Source organism: Arvicanthis niloticus, chromosome 15 (genome assembly GCF_011762505.2).
Source record: "Arvicanthis niloticus isolate mArvNil1 chromosome 15, mArvNil1.pat.X, whole genome shotgun sequence".
NCBI lineage: Eukaryota > Metazoa > Chordata > Mammalia > Rodentia > Muridae > Arvicanthis > Arvicanthis niloticus.
Window position 1 is genome coordinate 54,756,246 of NC_047672.1, and position 19,582 is coordinate 54,775,827.

Sequence of the window (19,582 nt, forward strand, 5' to 3'; positions counted from 1 at the left end):
TGCACATGTGCCTACTCACATACATAGTATAACCACCAATAGTTAGAGCATGCCAGGAGCATGTGACTTGCTCTTAATATTTACTTTTGGAAGGTTCTCACGTCTACACAGGCTGGAAAGGAAGAGAAGGACGGAAACCCTTGCGGGTAGGGGGTGGTAAAGAAGGTGCTGCCTCCTTCTGGGGAAAGCTACTCATGTTCTCGTGTCTGCAAGCTGCAGATGTGGGTTCAAAAAAGCTTGGCTTCAGCAAAGGGATCAATAGAAGAGAGGCTGAGACAGGAACAGGGCTATTCCCAGAGCACAAACCCCATTCTCAACCCCCTAGTCCAAGCCACGTGCAAAGGGATCTGTAGCATTCACTCGTGGTCATCACTGTCCTTCTTCACACCATGAGATATAATCTGCTCATGCTGTTCGCCTAGAATGTATCACATTGTACCTGTACGCAGGCAAGAGCCTCCACAAGGGATACTGAGTATGGGTCGAACCAAAATTGTGGGACACCATGTTCATCTTAACACTATTGGCAGAAGTCAAATTCTCTAAGTTTGTGGTTTGACACTTGCACTGGCTCCGTAACTCATCCGTGGCATGCGGGGCTGCGGCTGAGTTATGCATAACCATGGCTGTGCATGTGTCTCTGTGATATGCTGACTTGTGATCAAGGCAGAACAAGTGAGAAAAATGCGACATTTTTTTTAAGGCACCCTGAAGCTTACTTTCAGCCATAGAAGGGAATAAAGTGATGTTGTTTGCATGAAATAGATATGATTGGAAATGATCGCAGTTAGCCAGCCACAGAAAAGTAGTATGTCTCTCTGTCTTTTACAATCCCTAGATGCCACATAGTATATCTACGTGTGTGTGTGTGTGTGTGTGTGTGTGTGTGCAGACTAAATGAGGCAGAAATGAAATTCTCAAGGGAACAAGAGAGATTAATGGGAACAGAAGAGGGATGGGAAAAGATAGGGAGAATGAGGTGGGGACAGAGGAGAATATGTTTTAGCATTACCATATGTACCTGTAAGAAAGAAAACCTTTAAAAGTAACAGCAAAACATTTTTCTTAAGTCTCAAACTCCAATCTCTCCAAATCTGTCAGAAGCTGCTTCTGATCTGCACTGCTGAAAGTTATAAAGAAAATCTTACAAGTTTTAGCCTTACAAAAGCCATGCAGAGCTATGTGTCTACCCCTATGTGTACACTTGTGAGTGTCTCATATAAATCTGAGGCTGAAGTCACAAGCCTGCAAGGCTGGGAAGAAAGGCCCCTCACTCAGGGAACACGGTGAGGAGGGAAGGGTTGCAGCCCATTTGTGAAAGGGGGCATTGGTTCCGCTCCAGCACCCGGAAAGGATACACATCTCTGGTTAAGCTAAAGCTAAGCCCAAGCTCCTCAGCAGTTATCAGAGCTAATGTTATCAAAGGAAAACCAGCTCCACACCCGGAGAAGCTGCTGGCTGCCGCCAAAGTTTGCACACGCTGCTCTGGCTGGATTAGCAGACAGTTGCTGGGACCATGTCCCTGTGTTTACACAGCCCTGAAAGATTATAGACCCAAGCACCATTCTAGGCTACTATTTTAATAGCTAACATTCTGAGGATAATTCTCAAAGGCTCCCTAGAGAAGGATGGAAGAGAGACACAAGCTTGAAATGCAAAAAAGTTAAAGAAAGAAACTTTTCCAGAAACCAGAAAAGGGGAAAGTCCCCACACCCATCCCCAGCCAGTAATAATAATAATAATAATAAAAAATAAAGAAGAAGAAGAAGAAAAGGAGTTTTTAAAAAAAAAGAAGAAGAAGAAGAAGAAAAATAAATGAGAAAGAGATCAAAAAAGCGTTCACAATGTTTGGGCGTCAGCTGCTCCTTAGAAAAAGGTAGATGGAGTATCTGCCAGAAGGTCTTCAAGTGAAATCTTTCATTGATTATTTTAATTAAAAATATGACTGCCATGAAAGGCACCAGAAGAGACTGTGGGCCCTAAATGAAATACTTAAAGCGCATTACATTGATTAATCAAGGGTGTTCATTAACCTTGCTGACTAGGGAGTTTCATACCAAAGATAGATCTGATATTCCGCTTGTCTCATTAGGGAGCTGAAGCTCATACATCTGTGGAAGAACCGAATAGCTGGGGAAAGTATCAAAAGACAGCCTTGCAGACATCCACCCACGGTTTCAGTCCACAGGATACCAGTGAGAACCAACATGAGGGAGAGCCTTGGCGACTTCTCCTGCCTTTGACTTTACCCTAAATATTTTCTACTTGTCTCCGAATAAACTGTGTCCCAACTCCCCTTTAACCACTCAGTTATTAGTTGCTTCCGATAGTTAAAAATTCACTTGGGTATTCATGATTTCTCTGTGTCGCTGTGATATTTTTTAAGCAGCTGTCTGGGCTGTCGAGATGGCTGAGTTGGTGCTTGCTGCCAAGCTTGGGTACCTGAGTTTGAGCCCCGTGACACACGGGAAAAGAAAAGAGACAGATCGGACAAGTTGTCTTCTGAGCCAAAACATGTTATCGCTCACTAGCTTAAAATAAAAATAAGGTGATTGTCCAGGAGACGGTATTTTGCTTGTATTTCTATATTCTTCAAATCCCCTGTCTCTGCCTGTCATTCCCTGAGAGTTACCGAAAATACAGACCAGCATGCTGTGATGGTTAGCTTTACAAAGTGAGAATAGTGGACTTTTAAAATTAACAAACTGGGATTTTATCTGAAGATTTCATGATAAAGCTACAAATAACAGGGTGTGAGGAGAGAGTGAGCGCTCGCTTTAAGAGTTAATGTTAAGTGCTGGTAAACCCCTGGCACATACTGAGAACTACTGTAGCGCGCCTGTTTTAACCAGATGCCTTCGCTGGTGGAAGTTTCTTAAGGAGAAGGATCCAGAACAAGAAGGAGGAAAGAGCCGTCTAACCCAGTATCTCTGTTTTATAGTCTTTACAAAATGCACACTAGCTTAGTGGGGAGCAGGGGGTGTCATCTTTTAATGACTAGTGCACTTGATGCATTTTTAGATTAGAGTCCCAGGATATTTATTTTCTAAGTTGATTTCTTTGCCAGTGGAGTTCTGCATTACCTTTCCAATACTCCCAGATGGATCTTGACACTAGCTGGAACAGGGTGTATTTAGTCACAAATTCAACTACTTTTTGAAATCCTATGGAAAAGGAGGTAGGGTGTTTTAAAGGAAACTAAGATTGGGTAAGGGTGGATTTCAGACCAGCTAGCCCTCTGAAGATAATCAACTGTTGAACAGAGACTCATATTATCAGTTACGCAAGGAAGTTTCAAGGTGACCATTAACCTGTTGCCGACATTGTACTTTGCTTCATTTACCAATGCAACCTGAGCAGAAGCCACCCACTCTTTGAGATTAGACAGCTATGTCCCCTTGCTGAGAGTGGATGTGAATGATGAAGCTGCTTCACTTCTTTTATAAAAATAAATCAAACTGCTGAGGAGCGTTTTGTGAACTTTCCTTGTTCCGTTTTAGGAGTACAGCCTTTCCGTGTACTTAAAAAAAAAAATCAAAGAGTAACATGTAGCCTTTCAACAATCCCAAAAGTCTGCTTTTAAATAATAATAATAATAATAATAATGATAATAATAATAATAATAATAAAGTCTCAGAAACAGTAATCCAGCCACATGTCCTTCAAGGCCACACAGGGGCTGCTCCGTCCCTTAGACAAACTCCAGAAGGGGCTGACTGACTAATTAGATACCCAGTTGTAGAGCGCTCAGTCCCACACTGTTCTGAGAATTTCTTTGTGAGGTAAGACATTGATATCACCACTTAGATCTACTTTACTGGGCCAGAGGCGAGGGTTCTATTCAGGGCATCCTTCCCACCCTTAGCAGTGAAAGAGCTGGTATTAAACCTGGAGGCACCTAGGGAAAAGTTTCAAGTAACTTTTGAGAAAGTAGGATTTGTTTCCCCCCAGGCTCAAACTACATATTCATAGTAAGTGGAGAGAAAAGTTATTTCCATACACACTGTGTACACACATGCACACCGATTTACTGAGCAGCCCTGAAGATACAAACCAAAGTCCTGTTATTTCCAAATGAACACCTACATAAGACTGGGGCTCTTTTCTTTCTTTTGGAGACAGTATAAATTTCTGCTCCTAAATGAAAGCCACATCTCATAGCCTGAATGCTAGTAAAACAATCAGCAGCATAAAAAGTTTTAAAAAAGTTAGTTCCACAGGGACCATAGAAATTAGCTTATTTTGACAAGAAGAATTTAAAACACAGTTTCTTCACCTTTGGGAATTATGATACCCAAGAGATAACAGAAAACAGTGCCTGCTCACCAGGAGCCCACACCTCCAAGTTCCCTGGCTCAGAACTTCTGAGCCTTTGAGTCTGTCTGCAGGTTTTACCTGCCTGGGGGGTTAAGAAAAGGTGGTATTTGCTACTCAGTATAAAATAGGTTAGCTACTGGCTTGAAGCTGAGGATACGGCGCGCGCACACACACACATTTCTTTAAAACGTATTTAGCATCCAGATCGAACCATGAACTCAAGTTATAAGGTGCAAGCCGTCTAATTCTGTAGCATACCATTTATCTTTCAACAGAATCTCTTCAACTTTGTAGAAAAAAAAAAAAGACCTCTTCATTTTTTTTTTTTTCAGACAAAACAGCAATGACAGTTTATCATAAAACACAAGTCAAAAAGCGCAGCAACTGGCCTCAACTAATCTATACTTATTTCAGAAATGACAGAGAACTAGGTAGAGATAAATCCTGTTAGCATTTGTATCTGGAAATTGGTGACCCTAATGATTTTGTATGAATAGAAAACAGATTTATACTTAAACATAAACGGCTCTCCCTCCACCCCATTCCCAAGACCTCCCCACATATTTTATCCAGGCAGTATCGAAGGCAAACAGAGTCTTTCTTTGCAGTATGCTCCCCAAAAGGTCTGACTATTTAAGTTTTCCCATCAGCTAGTTGATTTGAGAAATCAGAATGAGCGTGTTAATCTAGTTCTGATTTATTCAAAAGAGGGAGGGAATTTAAATAATTTTGTTGTAATTTTTGTTTTCCTTTTTTTTTTTTTTGGACAAAGCAGAGATTCTGAATTTAAATTTTTTAAATTTTTTAATTTGCTCTATTACTGTAGCTGAGCAGAAAAGAGAAATAAAAGTTAACTTTGTGGTATTTAGAGTTCAGCTTTTGTCCCTACACTGAAACCCATTAAACTGACGCAGACCCTGAAAGTGCCTATGGCACATCTTTCTCCATTCATTAGCTCTCTAAATGGAAAAGAAAGTCCCCTTTCTCATCTACACGGACATAGAGATGATGTATCTGTAAGTGGCTGTTAAGGAAAGAACCAGCAGCCTGACCCCGACAGCCACACTGTCACACGTAAATCGCAGCAGTCTTTAAGCAGAGCCGAGGGAGGCTTTCTTTATTCTATACCACCACAGTCACAAGGGAAGTCCCACACACACCGTGCATGACAAATACAACTACCCAGGACCCCAAATTCCAGGCACAAGAATGGAAAAGAGCAATAAATAGAAATACACAGACATAAATCTGCATGTAGCTATGAAAACCAGCCCAAATGCACTCTGATTTTAAAAGAAAGGGAAGATTTCAAAAAAAAAAAAAAAAAGAAATAATGTCTAAACAAACACTTAAACAATAAAGAACGACTGCTTTCAAGACAAAAGCTGACCTACTGACCTAAAATATCCATTTGATATCAATTTCACAATTACACCTCTACAATTCTTTTACCTTGTTTGTAAGATGCCAAAATCATGTTTTCATCTTCAACTTCAAACACTGTGTCCACATCTATTTGCCTCTCGATTAAAATAGCCTTCAGTTTTCCGAAGTCATTTGTTTTTAGAGCCTCCAGGAAATCTTTCTTAACTAACTTGGCAGCTCCAGCTTTGCTGATAGGGGCAGTGATGCCGTCCATCCTCGGTGCCCTGTGGAAGCGGAGCAATGATTTATCAGGAGAGCAGCACCCAGCACACAGGCAAGGCTGGAGAGTCCACAAACTGCCGGCTAATTTTATCCCAAAGTTATGCTGACCCGTTCTATTTATATAGGGATCATTTCAAACTTCAAAATATCCTCCCAGGCTCTCCCTGAGTTCCCAGGTCCTTTAAACTGGAGATACGTAAGCAGGTCCCTTCCGCTGTGCGTGGTGTCGATAAGAAGGAAGGCTCCTGTGACACATTTCCGAGCATGAAATGTCACAATTATTTCTTACAAGACCAAAGTGAAAGTGTAAGATTTAAAAAGCTCTTAATTCTCTTTATGTTTTCTCCTCAACAAAAACATCTGGCGCCTGGCTGGAGCTCCAGAATCTTAGTCTAACTAACTAATAGCCCAAAATGAGAATTTGTTTCAGTTGTTGATACACGTGCTACTGAAAACCTTTAATGATTTTGTGAAATGAGCCTATAAAATCAAGCCTAATTATGCACATCTAAAAACAAACAGAAGGTTTGCCAGTAACCTAGACTTGAAAATTTTTCAATAGTATGAAAAATGCAGGGTGGGGTAGTGAGGGGGGGGCAACATTTTAGGGGAAAAAAGAACCTGAAGAAACAAGAAAATCAATGCAACAAGTGAATGAACTTTACTGAATCCTGTATTTTATTTCTCATGTCAATTAAAAAAAAAAGCCATGTTTGATCAAATTACAAAAACAAATACAGGCTTCCTATTACTTTCTAATATCAGATTATTGATTTGAAAATGTGTGAGTTAGGTATTTGGGTTGTGTAAAAGAATCCTGTTTGTCCTCAATTAAAGCAATGCCTAATCAATTAGCACACTGTCTCACACATCCTCTGTTTACATAGTGTGTGTGTGTGTGTGTGTGTGTGTGTGTGTGTGTGTGTGTGTGTGTGTTTTGCTGGGAATCAAACCCAGGGACTCACACAGCTTGTGTTTTACTACTGAGATCACTCCATCCAAGGTCTCTAAAACTTTTGTTTTAAAATAGTTCAGACATGCAAATAGGACAGAGAGCCAGGGACGAGAGGCAGAGACAGAGAGAATACAGGAAAGCAAATGTGTCCCAATGTTGAGTAGCTGGGAAGTGGAATGGAAAATACAGTTACCTACTAGTTTTTATTATTGAAATTTATCTGTGTTAGTTTTTAACAGAAAAAGTTAGAGACAAAAAATAAAGACTTAATTTTACTTATTAGTGTCATTAACATTAGAAAACTAATAACAAGTGCTATCCAGAATACAAATTAGCCACAATTTACATATTATGGATAGGTTCAGAAAACAATATAAAATCCCTGCAGTATTTGCAATGTGATTTAAAAAAAAAAATTTCAATAATACATAATTCTATAAACATGATTACAAATCAGCATACCCTTTTACTTGATGCACAGATGTGGAACATAAATATACAAAACTGACAAGTCCTGAGCACATAACTTATCAAATCATAACAATTTGCATATTCAACACCCAGACACATCAGAGCAGGCTAAACCCACCAGACACCCCTCACAAACTCTCAGTCAGAAGAGTCACTCCACGGATACCCACCACCACGACTTCTAACACTGGGAGTCAGTTCTAAATACTTTTTAAAAACTTTTATCTGAATTTTTAAAAGTTTAGCAATTTAAAATTTCTTTACATATTTTAAAGTGACAGCTTCAGCAAGGGTGAGGTCAAGAGCAAGAGACACAGAAACAAAGAGATGGTGGGTGACCTGTCTGTTTAGCCCTGGGTCTAGACCCCAGGACATCGTTACAAGACCTTTTGCTTTTGTTGAGCTTATATTGGAGACTCTTCTGAGAGGCTTGCCTGAACTTAGCAGCAAATACCTTCTTTGGCCAATAGTTACTGAGTACTTAGTGTATAACAGTCACTTATCCAGAACTTATTCCAGAACACTGGAAATGTAGCAATGAGAAAAACACACTCGAATCCCCACTGAAGTAGACTTTTGTGTGTTAATGGATTAAGATCTTCTCCATCACCTGTCCAAATGGATTTTGTTCACAAAGTTGCAAACTTTTTTTTTTTAATTTCACACAGAATGTCTTTTTGTGACAATTAAATTGATCTGATCCCCTTTCACAGATACCCCCACCCCCACTTTGCTTGGAAATAAAAAAGGGCAATTTAAATTAGTTCCAAACAGGTATGTTTAATATGGCTCCGAATACATAGCAGTCTCTTTACGTAAGTAGTCACCATTCTAGAAGTTCCATGTGTCCTTGAGAGTTCTCACGGTCCCTGTAAAAGGACATTTAGGAAGATGTCATCAGTGCACAAACAATATTTGAAACACTGATATTTAACAACCAGCATAGAAAACCCTATGCCATAAGTTTATGGTCAGACCCATGTGAGCCTGGAGAACAAAGAAGTCCTGAGTGGGCTCGTGGTCCTCTGGACCCCCATCCCTGAAGTCTATTCAGGATGGCAGAGTGTCTCCCACTCACTGGGTCTTATTTAGCTTTGTCCACCTTCTAGCTTCTGCTAGTCATATGGTATGTGGCTCTAGTCATCTGCCACTAGTTATGGGTTATGGGTTCCTCATCCATTGCAGCCACATGGATATTTTAGCTCAATCAATTACTGGCCATTTCAGAAATTGCGTGACTTCTCTCCAGAGACACCATCACTTTTGTCCACCCCACCCTACCCTCCACCCCCACCCCACTCTCATCCCCCCACCCCCCCACCCCATCTGCAGGGACCATAAAGAACAAGGCTAGCACGTTGAAAAGAACGTAAACAGGGATGAGAACCCCGGGATCAACTTGTATCTCTGTTCCTAATCCAGGAAGACTCCAACCTGGCTAGAAAAAGCCTAATCTGAGAAATGTTAATTCTTCTTTAACCTTTACTTTTTTTCTGCCTGGGTTAACTAGCCCATTGATCTCCCTCCCAAGATAGAGGGCTTATCATTGCATTGTGGAAGAAATGCTATCGTTTAAGCTGGTGAGTCCTTGGCTTTGTTGTTTTACTCTTGCTTCAGCTGTGTTGGTGGCGGCTGCTGTTCTTTTGGTTCAGTTTGGGTTGGATGCTGAGGCTGAATGCACAGCCTCTCGGATGCTAGGCCAGTGTGCGCTCCTCAGTTACTGCCCTACCCTCCAAAAGCTCATTTTATTAATACCTGATTTGTACAACTTCTGTCTTTCTAAAGACCCAGGTTCATAGCTGTAAAAAAAATAATAATAATAATAAAATAAAATGTATCCTTGTTAAATATTTTGAGAAAGCAAAGTTTCTGTGAAAAAAATCTGCAAAGTGAAGAACATTATTCCTACCATTCTGCTAGAAGCAGAGATTCAAAGAAGAAAATTCAGAGATTATTTGAATTTTAAAAAATAGAAGTTTAATTAAATTACTCATCAAAGTCATTACAACATATCTGGAATATTGTGACTAATGAAAAAAGAAAAACCAATCTGAGTAAGACCTGATGTCATTACCCAATCTTCACTTCAAATAGCCATCCATCCCTTAGGCCACAGGAGACCACAATGTGAAGTGACCATGTTTTACACCATCTAGTCTGGCCTGTCAGGAACCCTCCCCCACTTTGTCTCTTAAAATGAAAACTCCATCCTGGACAATGTGTTTTTCATTAGTGTTTAACAACATGTCTCGGACATGTCCTCTGATCTGGATGGTATGAAGACCTTCCTGACAGGACAATGATGTTAAGGCAAGTGGCCCCAAGACCTTCTTGTACTCCCTGGGGACCTGAGGCAGCAGACACAAAGAACCAGGTGCTTGCTATCTCAATGGCTGTATACCACACAAGCTACCCACTGTGTGTTATCTCTTTGTATACCACACAAGCTACCCACTGTGTGTTATCTTCGGGACACAAATGGTTCCTTGGTTTATTATGGCATTTAACATGGATTTAACACTACTGGGCTACAGTTTTTGAACGCAAACACAGGGAAGAAATGAGAAGCAGACTCCTAAAACTTATCTTCAGAAATGAGAACTTTTGTGGGAGCAGAGTCCCTTGGGCCTCTCTTGACTTTGCGGCAGATGAGTTGGGGTATTTTTGCTACGGGCTCACAGCCATGCATTATGAGATTGCCTGATAACCCCTTTCTTCTCCTCTGTTGGTTTTTGCTGTTGTCGTTTCAAAGCTTTGTACAGAGATTGCTTTAGCTGTAGATTTACTTGAGTTAATAGGCAACACCAACAAACGCTGTGGCAAATTCCGGTTGTATGGGAGATCTCTCTGATCCACATTTTCTATACCAACGGGCAAGTGGGTTAGTACTGTAATCAAAATTATTATCATTATTTATAATGCAGAAACCAGGAAAACTAAGAACTAAAGGTTGTATGAACCTCTGCAACAACAAATGGCAAATAAATTTTGAGTTGTTTGTTTGCTTGTTTACTTTGGTTTGTTTTTGTATTTGTGGTTTTTTTTTTTTTTTCTCTTCTTTTTTCCTACCTTACAAATAGTCCCCAAATGTGTTAACTTGAAGCAACAATGTAACCTTGTAATCATTTCACAGGTAACCTCCCCTAGATCAGAGCACAATGGAGAGGCTTATCTTTACTCTTTGATGCTTGAGACCTCAGATGAAAGACCTGAAAGACAGGGATGAGCTGATCCCCCTTTGAACTGACTTGATTAGTTAACTAACAAGTTGATGCTGCCTCCGTGGTTTCTGTCCTCTCCTAGAGAGGAGCCTTGTTTGAATAGCCTCCCAGCATGATGGTTGGCTTATTCTAGACTGAAGGGAAAGGGAAGGGGAACAGCGGGGAACAGCGGACTTGTTGTCTCTTTAAGGATGGAGCTTTCTTCTGAGCTAAAGCCACAGGTTCTGGGCCCCTAAGCTCTGGACAAGAGAGTGCAAAGGAACCATCCTCAGCCACAGGACTCCATCACTCTAAAGACATCTCTTTGCATTAAAGTTTAAGAGTGGGGCTGATGAGTAGCTTTTATTTCCTTTCTTCTGTTTCTTGAACTCAACAAGCTCAGTTCTCTCAAGGCTGCCTGGACCAGCATCCTGAAAGTTACTATGTAACAGGGTTACTACATACAAAGTTCTTCGATATGGGAAGTAGTGATGGGATTTCTTTTTTCATAGAAAAGTACTTAAGTACAGAGGTTACTTTTTGTTTTGTTTGTTTGTTTAATTCTGGATATGAAGTATAAAAACAAACAAACAAAAAAACAAAATTAAAGTTTCAAACCAGTTTAGGATTTCAATTAGCTCTTCTGGGAGATCACTGGCCAACGAAGATATTCCTTGATTTGGAAGGTAGGGTACTGGAGTTACAACTAAACTCAAATCTCTATCAGTTTCACCATCAGCTCTTAAGAACAACTGCCAGACTCGTATGAAACAAATGACTCAATACACAGAATGTGCTTTGTACACAAAAAGATACTACAACTACAAAGCGTTGTGGATTGTTCTGGTCTCAATGCTCACAGAACAGCATGACTCTCCTGAAGAAGAAAGGCAGTCTTACTTTCAAGGATGGTGAGAGTAGGGACCCCAGATTGTGTCCCTGGCTCCCGTGCTTCAAATATTCAAAACACAAAATTCAAATTTTTTTTCTTTTCTCTACTTTACTCCTCACCGGGTATCATATCTTGAGCATTGGCAGAGGGTGATACTATTTTACAGAGGTAGGTAGCCTGGTAGGTAGCCTTGCCTGAGTTTCAGAAACCCAAGGAAGCAACGTTTTTTAGACTGCACTTATCCACAAAGCGGGTCAGGTTCCTTTTTCTACCAGTTGGGGGCGCTTGAAGAACTTCTAAGCCACTTGGAGCTCTCGAGTTCGGCGCATCTCTAAGGTCTAAATAACAAACTGGAGGCCTGTGTGTTTCTCATAAAAGTCCATTAAACGGTTCCCACAAATGACTGAAATGGTTGTTTGTAAACGGCGGATATAAAGTTCCACGCTTGCGCCTTTCCTCTTAGACGTCTCTGTTTGTGGACTCGAGGTCCTCTGTTCGGAACATTGAAGTGATCACTTAGCTGAGGCCGCCTGCTTCCCGGAACTGGTACCCAGACCATCTGCCTTTCATATCAGGGTATTCAAACTGCATTTGTTACTAATTCCCTTGAGCATTTCCGGAGGCTCTTGGTTCCTGGCACAATGCTATGTTTTCCCTTTCAAAACCCATCTTTAATGGGTGATGGACGTCAGAGTAGCTAGATTGACACAAGCAATAACCGAGCAGTGGTCCACCTGAATCTTTCCTCCACCTAAATTTTGACAGACTATACATCTAATGTCATCTTTGACTGCGAAAGGCCGGCTTCTTCAGACAAAGCATGTCTGAGCCCGCAGTGGGGGCATCAGCTGTGTGCGGGGTCTCCTAGCAACTGCCCTTGACGCCTTGTTTAAACACCAGCACCGGCTTGTATTTCCACCCTCACACCAGCACACACTTCACAAAATCAACTCACGGGAATAATTCGCCATAATTCTGAATCAATCAGAACATTGACCCCACAATTGTACTCCAGGCAGCGTTTGCATTCTCTCTTTACTTTTGACAAATTTTTTGAAGCCAAAGTATAGCTAGGGAAGAAAATGGCCCTTCCTTTTCCTGTGGGAAAAGAAATAGGGCAGGCTTCTAAACCTTCCTTTCTAAGATCGCAGCATGCTCCTTAGCACCCAGAGTTCACAGAAACCAAGAAGCTGTTTACCAGTTGCAAAACATCCATCGATTTGACTTGACGTTTTGGAATAGTACTTTACACATTTCCCTGGATAGAATGTAAAATCTACATTCTTGCAGAGAATTGGTTTTGAGTGGGTCATGCAAATGAATCTGCAGGACAGGGGGGAAGAGGGAGGGGGGAGGGGAGGGGGGAGGGGGGAGGGGAGGAAGCCTGGAGAGAAGGGTTGCATACTTTCTGTCTACTTACTTGCTATAGAACAGTATCTTGTCAAACCCTGTCTTTTTAAGAAAGTACAGAGCCCACCTCGGTTGTGTGTTCAACCATGTTAATTGCTGACGAGAGTCCAATTTCAGTCATTTACAAATTTCTGGCACCACAACACCCTGCCTTAGGATTCTCGTTTTGTTCTCTCTGCCTCAGCTGATTTACATGGATCATAACAAGAAGGCAGCTAGCTCCCGGAGTAAGCAGGACAAATGCTTTCTACTGACTTTAAAGTGGTAAGATTTGGGAGGATTTTCCAAGTGTGTAAAGTGATCAGGGACCGATTATTTTTGCATGTGTTTGTTTTGATACAGTAACCAGATAATTGAGTCAAAAGCCGAACCAGAATGCATCCCCTAACAAGTACTTTAAGAATTCATGTTTTTGAAAGGAACCCACAGATACAGCCTCAAGCAGCAAAAGCCCTTTCAAAGCCACAGACAATTCTCTGGAGGGAATCAGACAGAGAGCAGTCTTGACAGACCAGGCCGCATGATGGCGGTATTCCTTGAAAAATGAACCTGGGAGACCAGCTGCAAAAATCTCTCAAAAATGGGAGAAATGAGCCAATGCAGATAAAAAAACGAGGTCTAGATGAAATCAAATGCGGATTTAAAGAAATGTATTTTAATCCATTTAAACCATATCTTTGCTGATCAGATTTTCCTTCAAGAATGAATTTCTCTGCTGAAATTTTACCATCGGTTTACTATAGAATCATTTCAAGATGTGTGTCTAATAAATAAAAGTAATTAAGCCTCGTGAGGGGAGGAGCAGCTGCCCGGCCACTCTCCTTCGCTCCTACTTCACTGGTATTAAGAAGTGTGCTGTAAACAAACCAGCCGTGTTTCCTTCTATATGTCTGTTCCCAAGACTTTACTGTTTGGGGCTGTGGGAAAACAAGACACGCTTGCTTCTCATGCTCAGAATTTTCCTCGTCGGTTGATAATATTCCCCATAATGCCAGGGTGAGGTTTCCTGAGTCCCTCCTAAAAAGGTGTGAAGACACAGACAGAGGTTAAAACTGCAGCTACTGTCAGTTAAGGCCCCAGGCAAGACTGAGAAATCAAAGATTTGCCCTCCTTTTCCTGCCCTGGCTGTCTAATGTTGATAGGTGGCCCTTGATAGCTCCAGGGTATAAAATAGCAGAGAGCTTGTTCTCCTGATCCTTCATGCATTTCTCCTGGGTGATTTCTTTCTTAAACATGACTATGAGTTTTCCAGAAATGTTAAAAGGATGGTACATCAGTCACCCGCAAAGGCATACTTAGGAACAAACCCCAAGTACACGTTACAGCAAATTGCCTTGGCTGAAAGCTATCTGATACATTTCTGGCTTGGCTGGAAGCCCTTCCTCCACACACAGTGATTCAACAGCTACTGACTTGAGTTATTACAGTGTGCTACTGGGATCCACCAGGCAGAAGCCAAAAGACGTGAATTGTAATCCAGATCTCAGCTCCTATAGGTAAATGAAAGAAGCCACTACCTTACAATATGCAAATCTGATCTATAGAAATCTAAACCACAAAAGTCGGAGGAATGGGACGTTATAAAAGGGAGAAATGATAGCAACCAGTTTGGGGGCTCAAGAAACACTTCACTAAAGAAATGGTATGTGAGACAGGGATTTGGTAAATAAAGGCCAAGAGGCTGGAGGAAGGATGTCCTTGTTTCTAGAGATGGAGAGTCTCTCTGAGACTCTTTCTAGCCTTCACAGGGATGCCATGATGGTTCAAGACAAGGAGAGAAGACTAAGGGTAAGCATGTGATCCACCTTCAATAAATAAATAAATAAATAAATACCGACGGGGGAGTGAAAGATAGCACTGGAGACACAAGTTGAATGTATACTCTAGTTGCATGCAGCTGAAGTACTTCTTACTGTAAGCCATCTGTCATGGTGACTCACTGAGCATCATACACATTCTGTCTTGGAGCTTTATGCGTGAATGCTGTATCAGGTGGGCACAGTGAGAGACTGTGTAAGGAATGATGTATGACCACACACTGTGCTATTGACAGCCTGCATTACAACAGTAGTTCTCAAAGGTTGATGTGCCTCAGAATCAGTACCTGAAGGTACTGTTACAGCAGCCTACCAGGCCATCTCTGATAAAGTCTGGTACCTAGAACTTGTTAAGTGTCAATGCTACTAGTCCAGAAACCCACACTTAATGTTCCCAGGCTCCATATGGTATTATTAGAGCTATACAGGGGGAGAGTCCATGTTGCAGAAAACCAACCTTTAAATCAATCACAGGAGTGCCTTCTGAATCCCACCTCCTTTATTTCAGCAAGTTTCTGTTTGTTTGTTTTTCTTTTCATCTTAGCCATATGTCTCTGGCAAAAAAACCATTTTACTGTTGAAAATATAGTGTGCTTAATGACATGTAAGTCAACTTTTAAAAATCGGTTTCATTTCCCATTACAGACTTTATTAGTTCTAAACTGTACTCCCAGCTCAGCAAGTATAATCAGTTATTGGTGTTTAGAATAAGTTGAAGTGTTTAAACAAATAGCCATGGGTTATAGCATAGTCCTGTATGAATTCTCCAGCACTGGGGAGTCTCAGACAGAAAAGTCATCAATAGAGTTCAAAGCTGGTCTGGACTTCATAGTTCAAGACAAGCCTGGGCTACATAGTGAGATCTTCCCTCAAAAACTAGATAATCACATAACAAACAAACAAACAAATAAATAAAGTTTAAAACATATACCAGGACAAAAAAAAATTAAGCTACCACAAACAAGATGCCTGAGTATCCAATTTGGTAGATTTGTTTCTTTGAAAAATCAAATCAGTTGAGTCATTGAGATCTGCAGCTCTTGTAAACTATAATTTCATATTTAGACACACAAACGAAAATACAAATAACTAAGAGATATTAGTAAGGGTGTAATGTTGCTAGCGTCATTATTAGATTAATTGCCCAGAGAACTGTCGAGATGAAAGCTGGCATCTGAATGCTCTTGGGAGCTCATTGGGGGTCAAGAATCTGTATCAGTCTGAGCTGCAGTCTGGGGATACAAGTTACGGGTGTGTCTGACTTTTAATAAATATCACTCATAAAAATCTCACTTGCATGAAAGGGTACGCTAGAACTGGAAAAAGTCTCCAAGATCATTTATAGCTTCATTTTCAGCTCAGGAAAGTGAAGTCTGAAGATTAGGCGCTGCATTCAACACCATTCACTTTCTCCTTTGCATTCCCCTCCCAGGCATCAAGTGCCTGCCTCCCTCTGTTTCCCACACCATTCACTGGCAGTCTGCAGGGTTGTTTGCTTACACCAGGCCTCGAGTCTCTCCCCATTGTTCCCCATCTGTTGGCTCTGTCTCGCCAACAATGATTGCAAATGCCTCAAAAACAGAAGCGGATTCTTCATCCCTTTCCTGAATTCCCTATGGATACATTAAGAAGTTGATTATTCTATTTATTTTTTTTAAAGGGGGAGGGGGAAGCTCCAGATTACAAAGGCGTTCACAATAGCATCTGTATTCTATAGGCTCTTTCAGGTTGCCAGAGCAAGGAAACCCAATCGTGCTTCTCTCATTAATGGGGGCTTATTGTGAGGACAAACGGGAAGCCGGCTCTGCAGCTGCACACCCAGCCAGGCCCCACCAGGAACTCATCAGCGCCTGTTATTGTCCCGGATAAACCTGTAGCTCCCGCAGCCAGGCAGCTGCTCTCCTGACTTAACCGCTTGCCCTCTCTCCGTGCCTCCCACCCTTCACCTTTAAAACGGAGATCATAATAATATGTACCTCATTGAGCTGTTGTGAGGATTAACTAAGTTGACATGTGTAAAGCCCTTTTACAAGAGTGTCTAGGGCACAGTAAATGCTGGAAGATGTTAGCCATCATTCAGTCTAGCCGGGCAACTTGCTTTGAATATGAAGGCTCTGACTCTCCTGAATGATAGCAAGAGGTGCAAAACTCCCTTTCTTCTCCTGAGAACTCGATATACCCACTCCCCACCACGGAGTTTCTGCTCACTGGTATCATTGCTGTGCTGGTGGGGACATTCTGCTTATTATACCGTTCACTTCCGAGAAAGCCACGGAGCTGCCTAGACCCTCACCACCGGTGAGCCTTTATTTGTCCTGGTGCCAACTTTCTCAAGCAGCATTGGAGGAAACCAACCACTTACCGGCTTGGTTTCTTGTACTGTGGCAGTTTTGTTTTCTCTACGAGTTTGGGTAAATTTGCCTAAATTATGCAAACACCGCTGAATTAGAAAGTCGAGCTTTCAGGAGGACAAAACTGAAGTTTTGTACATAGACCTGAGTTATTCGGGCCGAGTGCTGCATGGGGCCAGTTGTAAATCCAACTGAGGTTAACTGTGTTTTATCATTCTGCAAAAGGCTCCCTCTGCGGTTAACACTGCTGTTGAATTCAAAGCTCTTTCTGAGCCTTTTGGCTCGAGGCTGTGCACATGGACTCTGGCAGAGCATCATTAAAACTCCTATTAGTGAGAGCTGACTGCTTTCTCCTGTGAGGAAAAGTATTACATTGCAGCAGAATGCAAATCTGCTCATAGCCAACTGCAGCTTCACATAGCGTTACAGTTCCAAAGGACTCATGGAGAAATGGAACCTTGCTACCCTTGGAGGCTTTGCGCGTTGCCCAGCATCCTTCCCCGTGCTGGCTGCGTCTTTGTGGAACATGCTGAAGAATGAAAAGAGAGTGTCCCTGGTTCAAAAATTAAGACTTTCAAGATGGCAGCAACACATCATTAATCTAAGTGGTGGGTTGTCTCTAGTACACATGACTACTCCTGAATCAGCAGCTGTTACTAACCTGCCATCTATGCCTCTGCTGCAATCAAATCTAATTTTTTTTTTTTTTTAACACACAGTCCCCTGAACTCCTTAATGCGCTAGTTAGGATATTTCTCTACTGAAGCAAGAAGATGTTGAACCAGGATCGCAGACACCTTAAGAGCCAAACATTTGAACATTAGCCTCTATTCACAAAAAAGCTAGTCATGGGGATACACACCTGTAATTCCAGCACTTGGGAGACAGAGGTGGGTGGATCTCTGTAGGTTCCAGCCCAACCTGGTCTACATAGCAAATTCTAGGAAAACTAGACCTGCATAGAGAGACCCTGTCTAAAAAGAAAAAGGAGGAAGGAGAGGAAAGGAAAAGGAGAAGGAGAAGAAAAATGAGGAAGATGAAGAGGAGGAGAGAGAGAGAGAGAGAGAGAGAGAGAGAGAGAGAGAGAGAGAGGAAAAGAGAAGGGGAGAGGAAGAGAGAGGGAGATGAAGATGGGAGAGAGAGAGAGAGAAGGAGAGAGAGGAAAAGAGAAATGGGGAGAGGAAAAGAGAGAGGAGAAGAGAGAGAGAGAGAGAGAGAGAGAGAGAGAGAGAGAGAGAGAGAAGCAAGATATACAAAATCAGGTAGGTACATTCAATGTGCCAGAAGAGAAACCCACATTCCTCCCAGAAGTCACTGCTCCATGTTAAGTCCATGTTAAGTCCATGTTAAGTCCAATATGACTTTGTGAATTTCAGTTTTAAATACTCTTGGAGACTGGACACATGAACAAGGCCTGCTCATCGTGTTCCTGTTTCCCATTAGTTAGAAGACCAAACAGGAATCTACATTGTTTTTGCAAAGGAGAGTCTGTATTAAAAACATGGCACAATTACTCTGGCCCTGGGACTCTGACAAGTTAGAGCTCACTCAATACTATGTCTGACTTCTATGGAGCAAGTAGAACAGTTGGAGGGGCCATGTGCCCTTTTTTGCCCCTATAGAACTCAGTGGACAATACAGATCCTTCTTCAGTCACAGGATACCAGAGGTCCAAAGGATGTGATATGGAAAACACTAGAAAATGAGCCAAATGGGAAGGCTTCTAAGGTACGATCCAGGGCTTAATCAAAATCAAACCAAGGATGCTAAAATGGAAATACTGGATAAAACCAGTTAAATTGAGGACTCTAAAAATAAATCCCCCTAAGAGCTAAGTTTATTTTGTAAAGAAGCTGCAACCCTGGCAATTTAAAAATGATTCTTTGATAAAACATGCAAGTATCTTTTCTAATATGGGAAGAAAGAAAGGCTTCCTTGAATTTCAAGTGAATTACTTGGAGGAACAGGGCCTTGAAAATCTTATTTCCTAGGTGATGGACCTGTGTTGCTCGCCTTTTTCCTTCTATTCAGCAGCACAACTGCAAGGCCTGTCCAAAAGGGATCGGCTGTCACAGCAGCATCATGTCACACTTAGCCAGTGGTTAAGGGCCTCCTGAAGGTATGAGCCTGGTCAGAAGACACACAGGTCTGCGGCTCTCTTGTTTATTGGTTGAAGAAAGCATTACTACAGGATGTTTATGAATGCAAGTCTTGCAACAAGTGTGTGTTCATTCTTTTAAAACACACACTCACACACAACCCTGCAATTTTTTTTTGGCTTATATCTGTGGATTTTATAAGTCTCTTAAAAGTAAGCATAAAGCTTCTTGTAGCAACACGAAGATGGAAGGAGCTGATTTTCCCCAATGGCCATCCCATCATGTATTTCTTTTCTGAAAGATTATTCTCTTCTTTACAAAATGGTGCTGGGATGAAAAAGCAATCTCTATTTAAATTTTTATACTGTGTTTCCTTTATTACTCAAGAAATTGTGTGTGCCCAGGCATCATTTGGTAGTTATG

General features: G+C 41.5%; 1 protein-coding gene across 1 annotated transcript in view; it reads right to left on the bottom strand.

Annotated features, from left to right (window-relative positions):
- Nucleotides 1-19,582, bottom strand: part of Asb4 (ankyrin repeat and SOCS box containing 4) — a 109,572-nt gene that overhangs the window by 38,130 nt on the left and 51,860 nt on the right. The window contains exon 4 of the mRNA XM_034519622.3: nucleotides 5,770-5,966. Within this exon, the coding sequence (XP_034375513.1) occupies nucleotides 5,770-5,956 (187 nt within the window). The 5' untranslated portion in view covers nucleotides 5,957-5,966. The remainder of the gene's footprint in view (nucleotides 1-5,769; nucleotides 5,967-19,582) is intronic.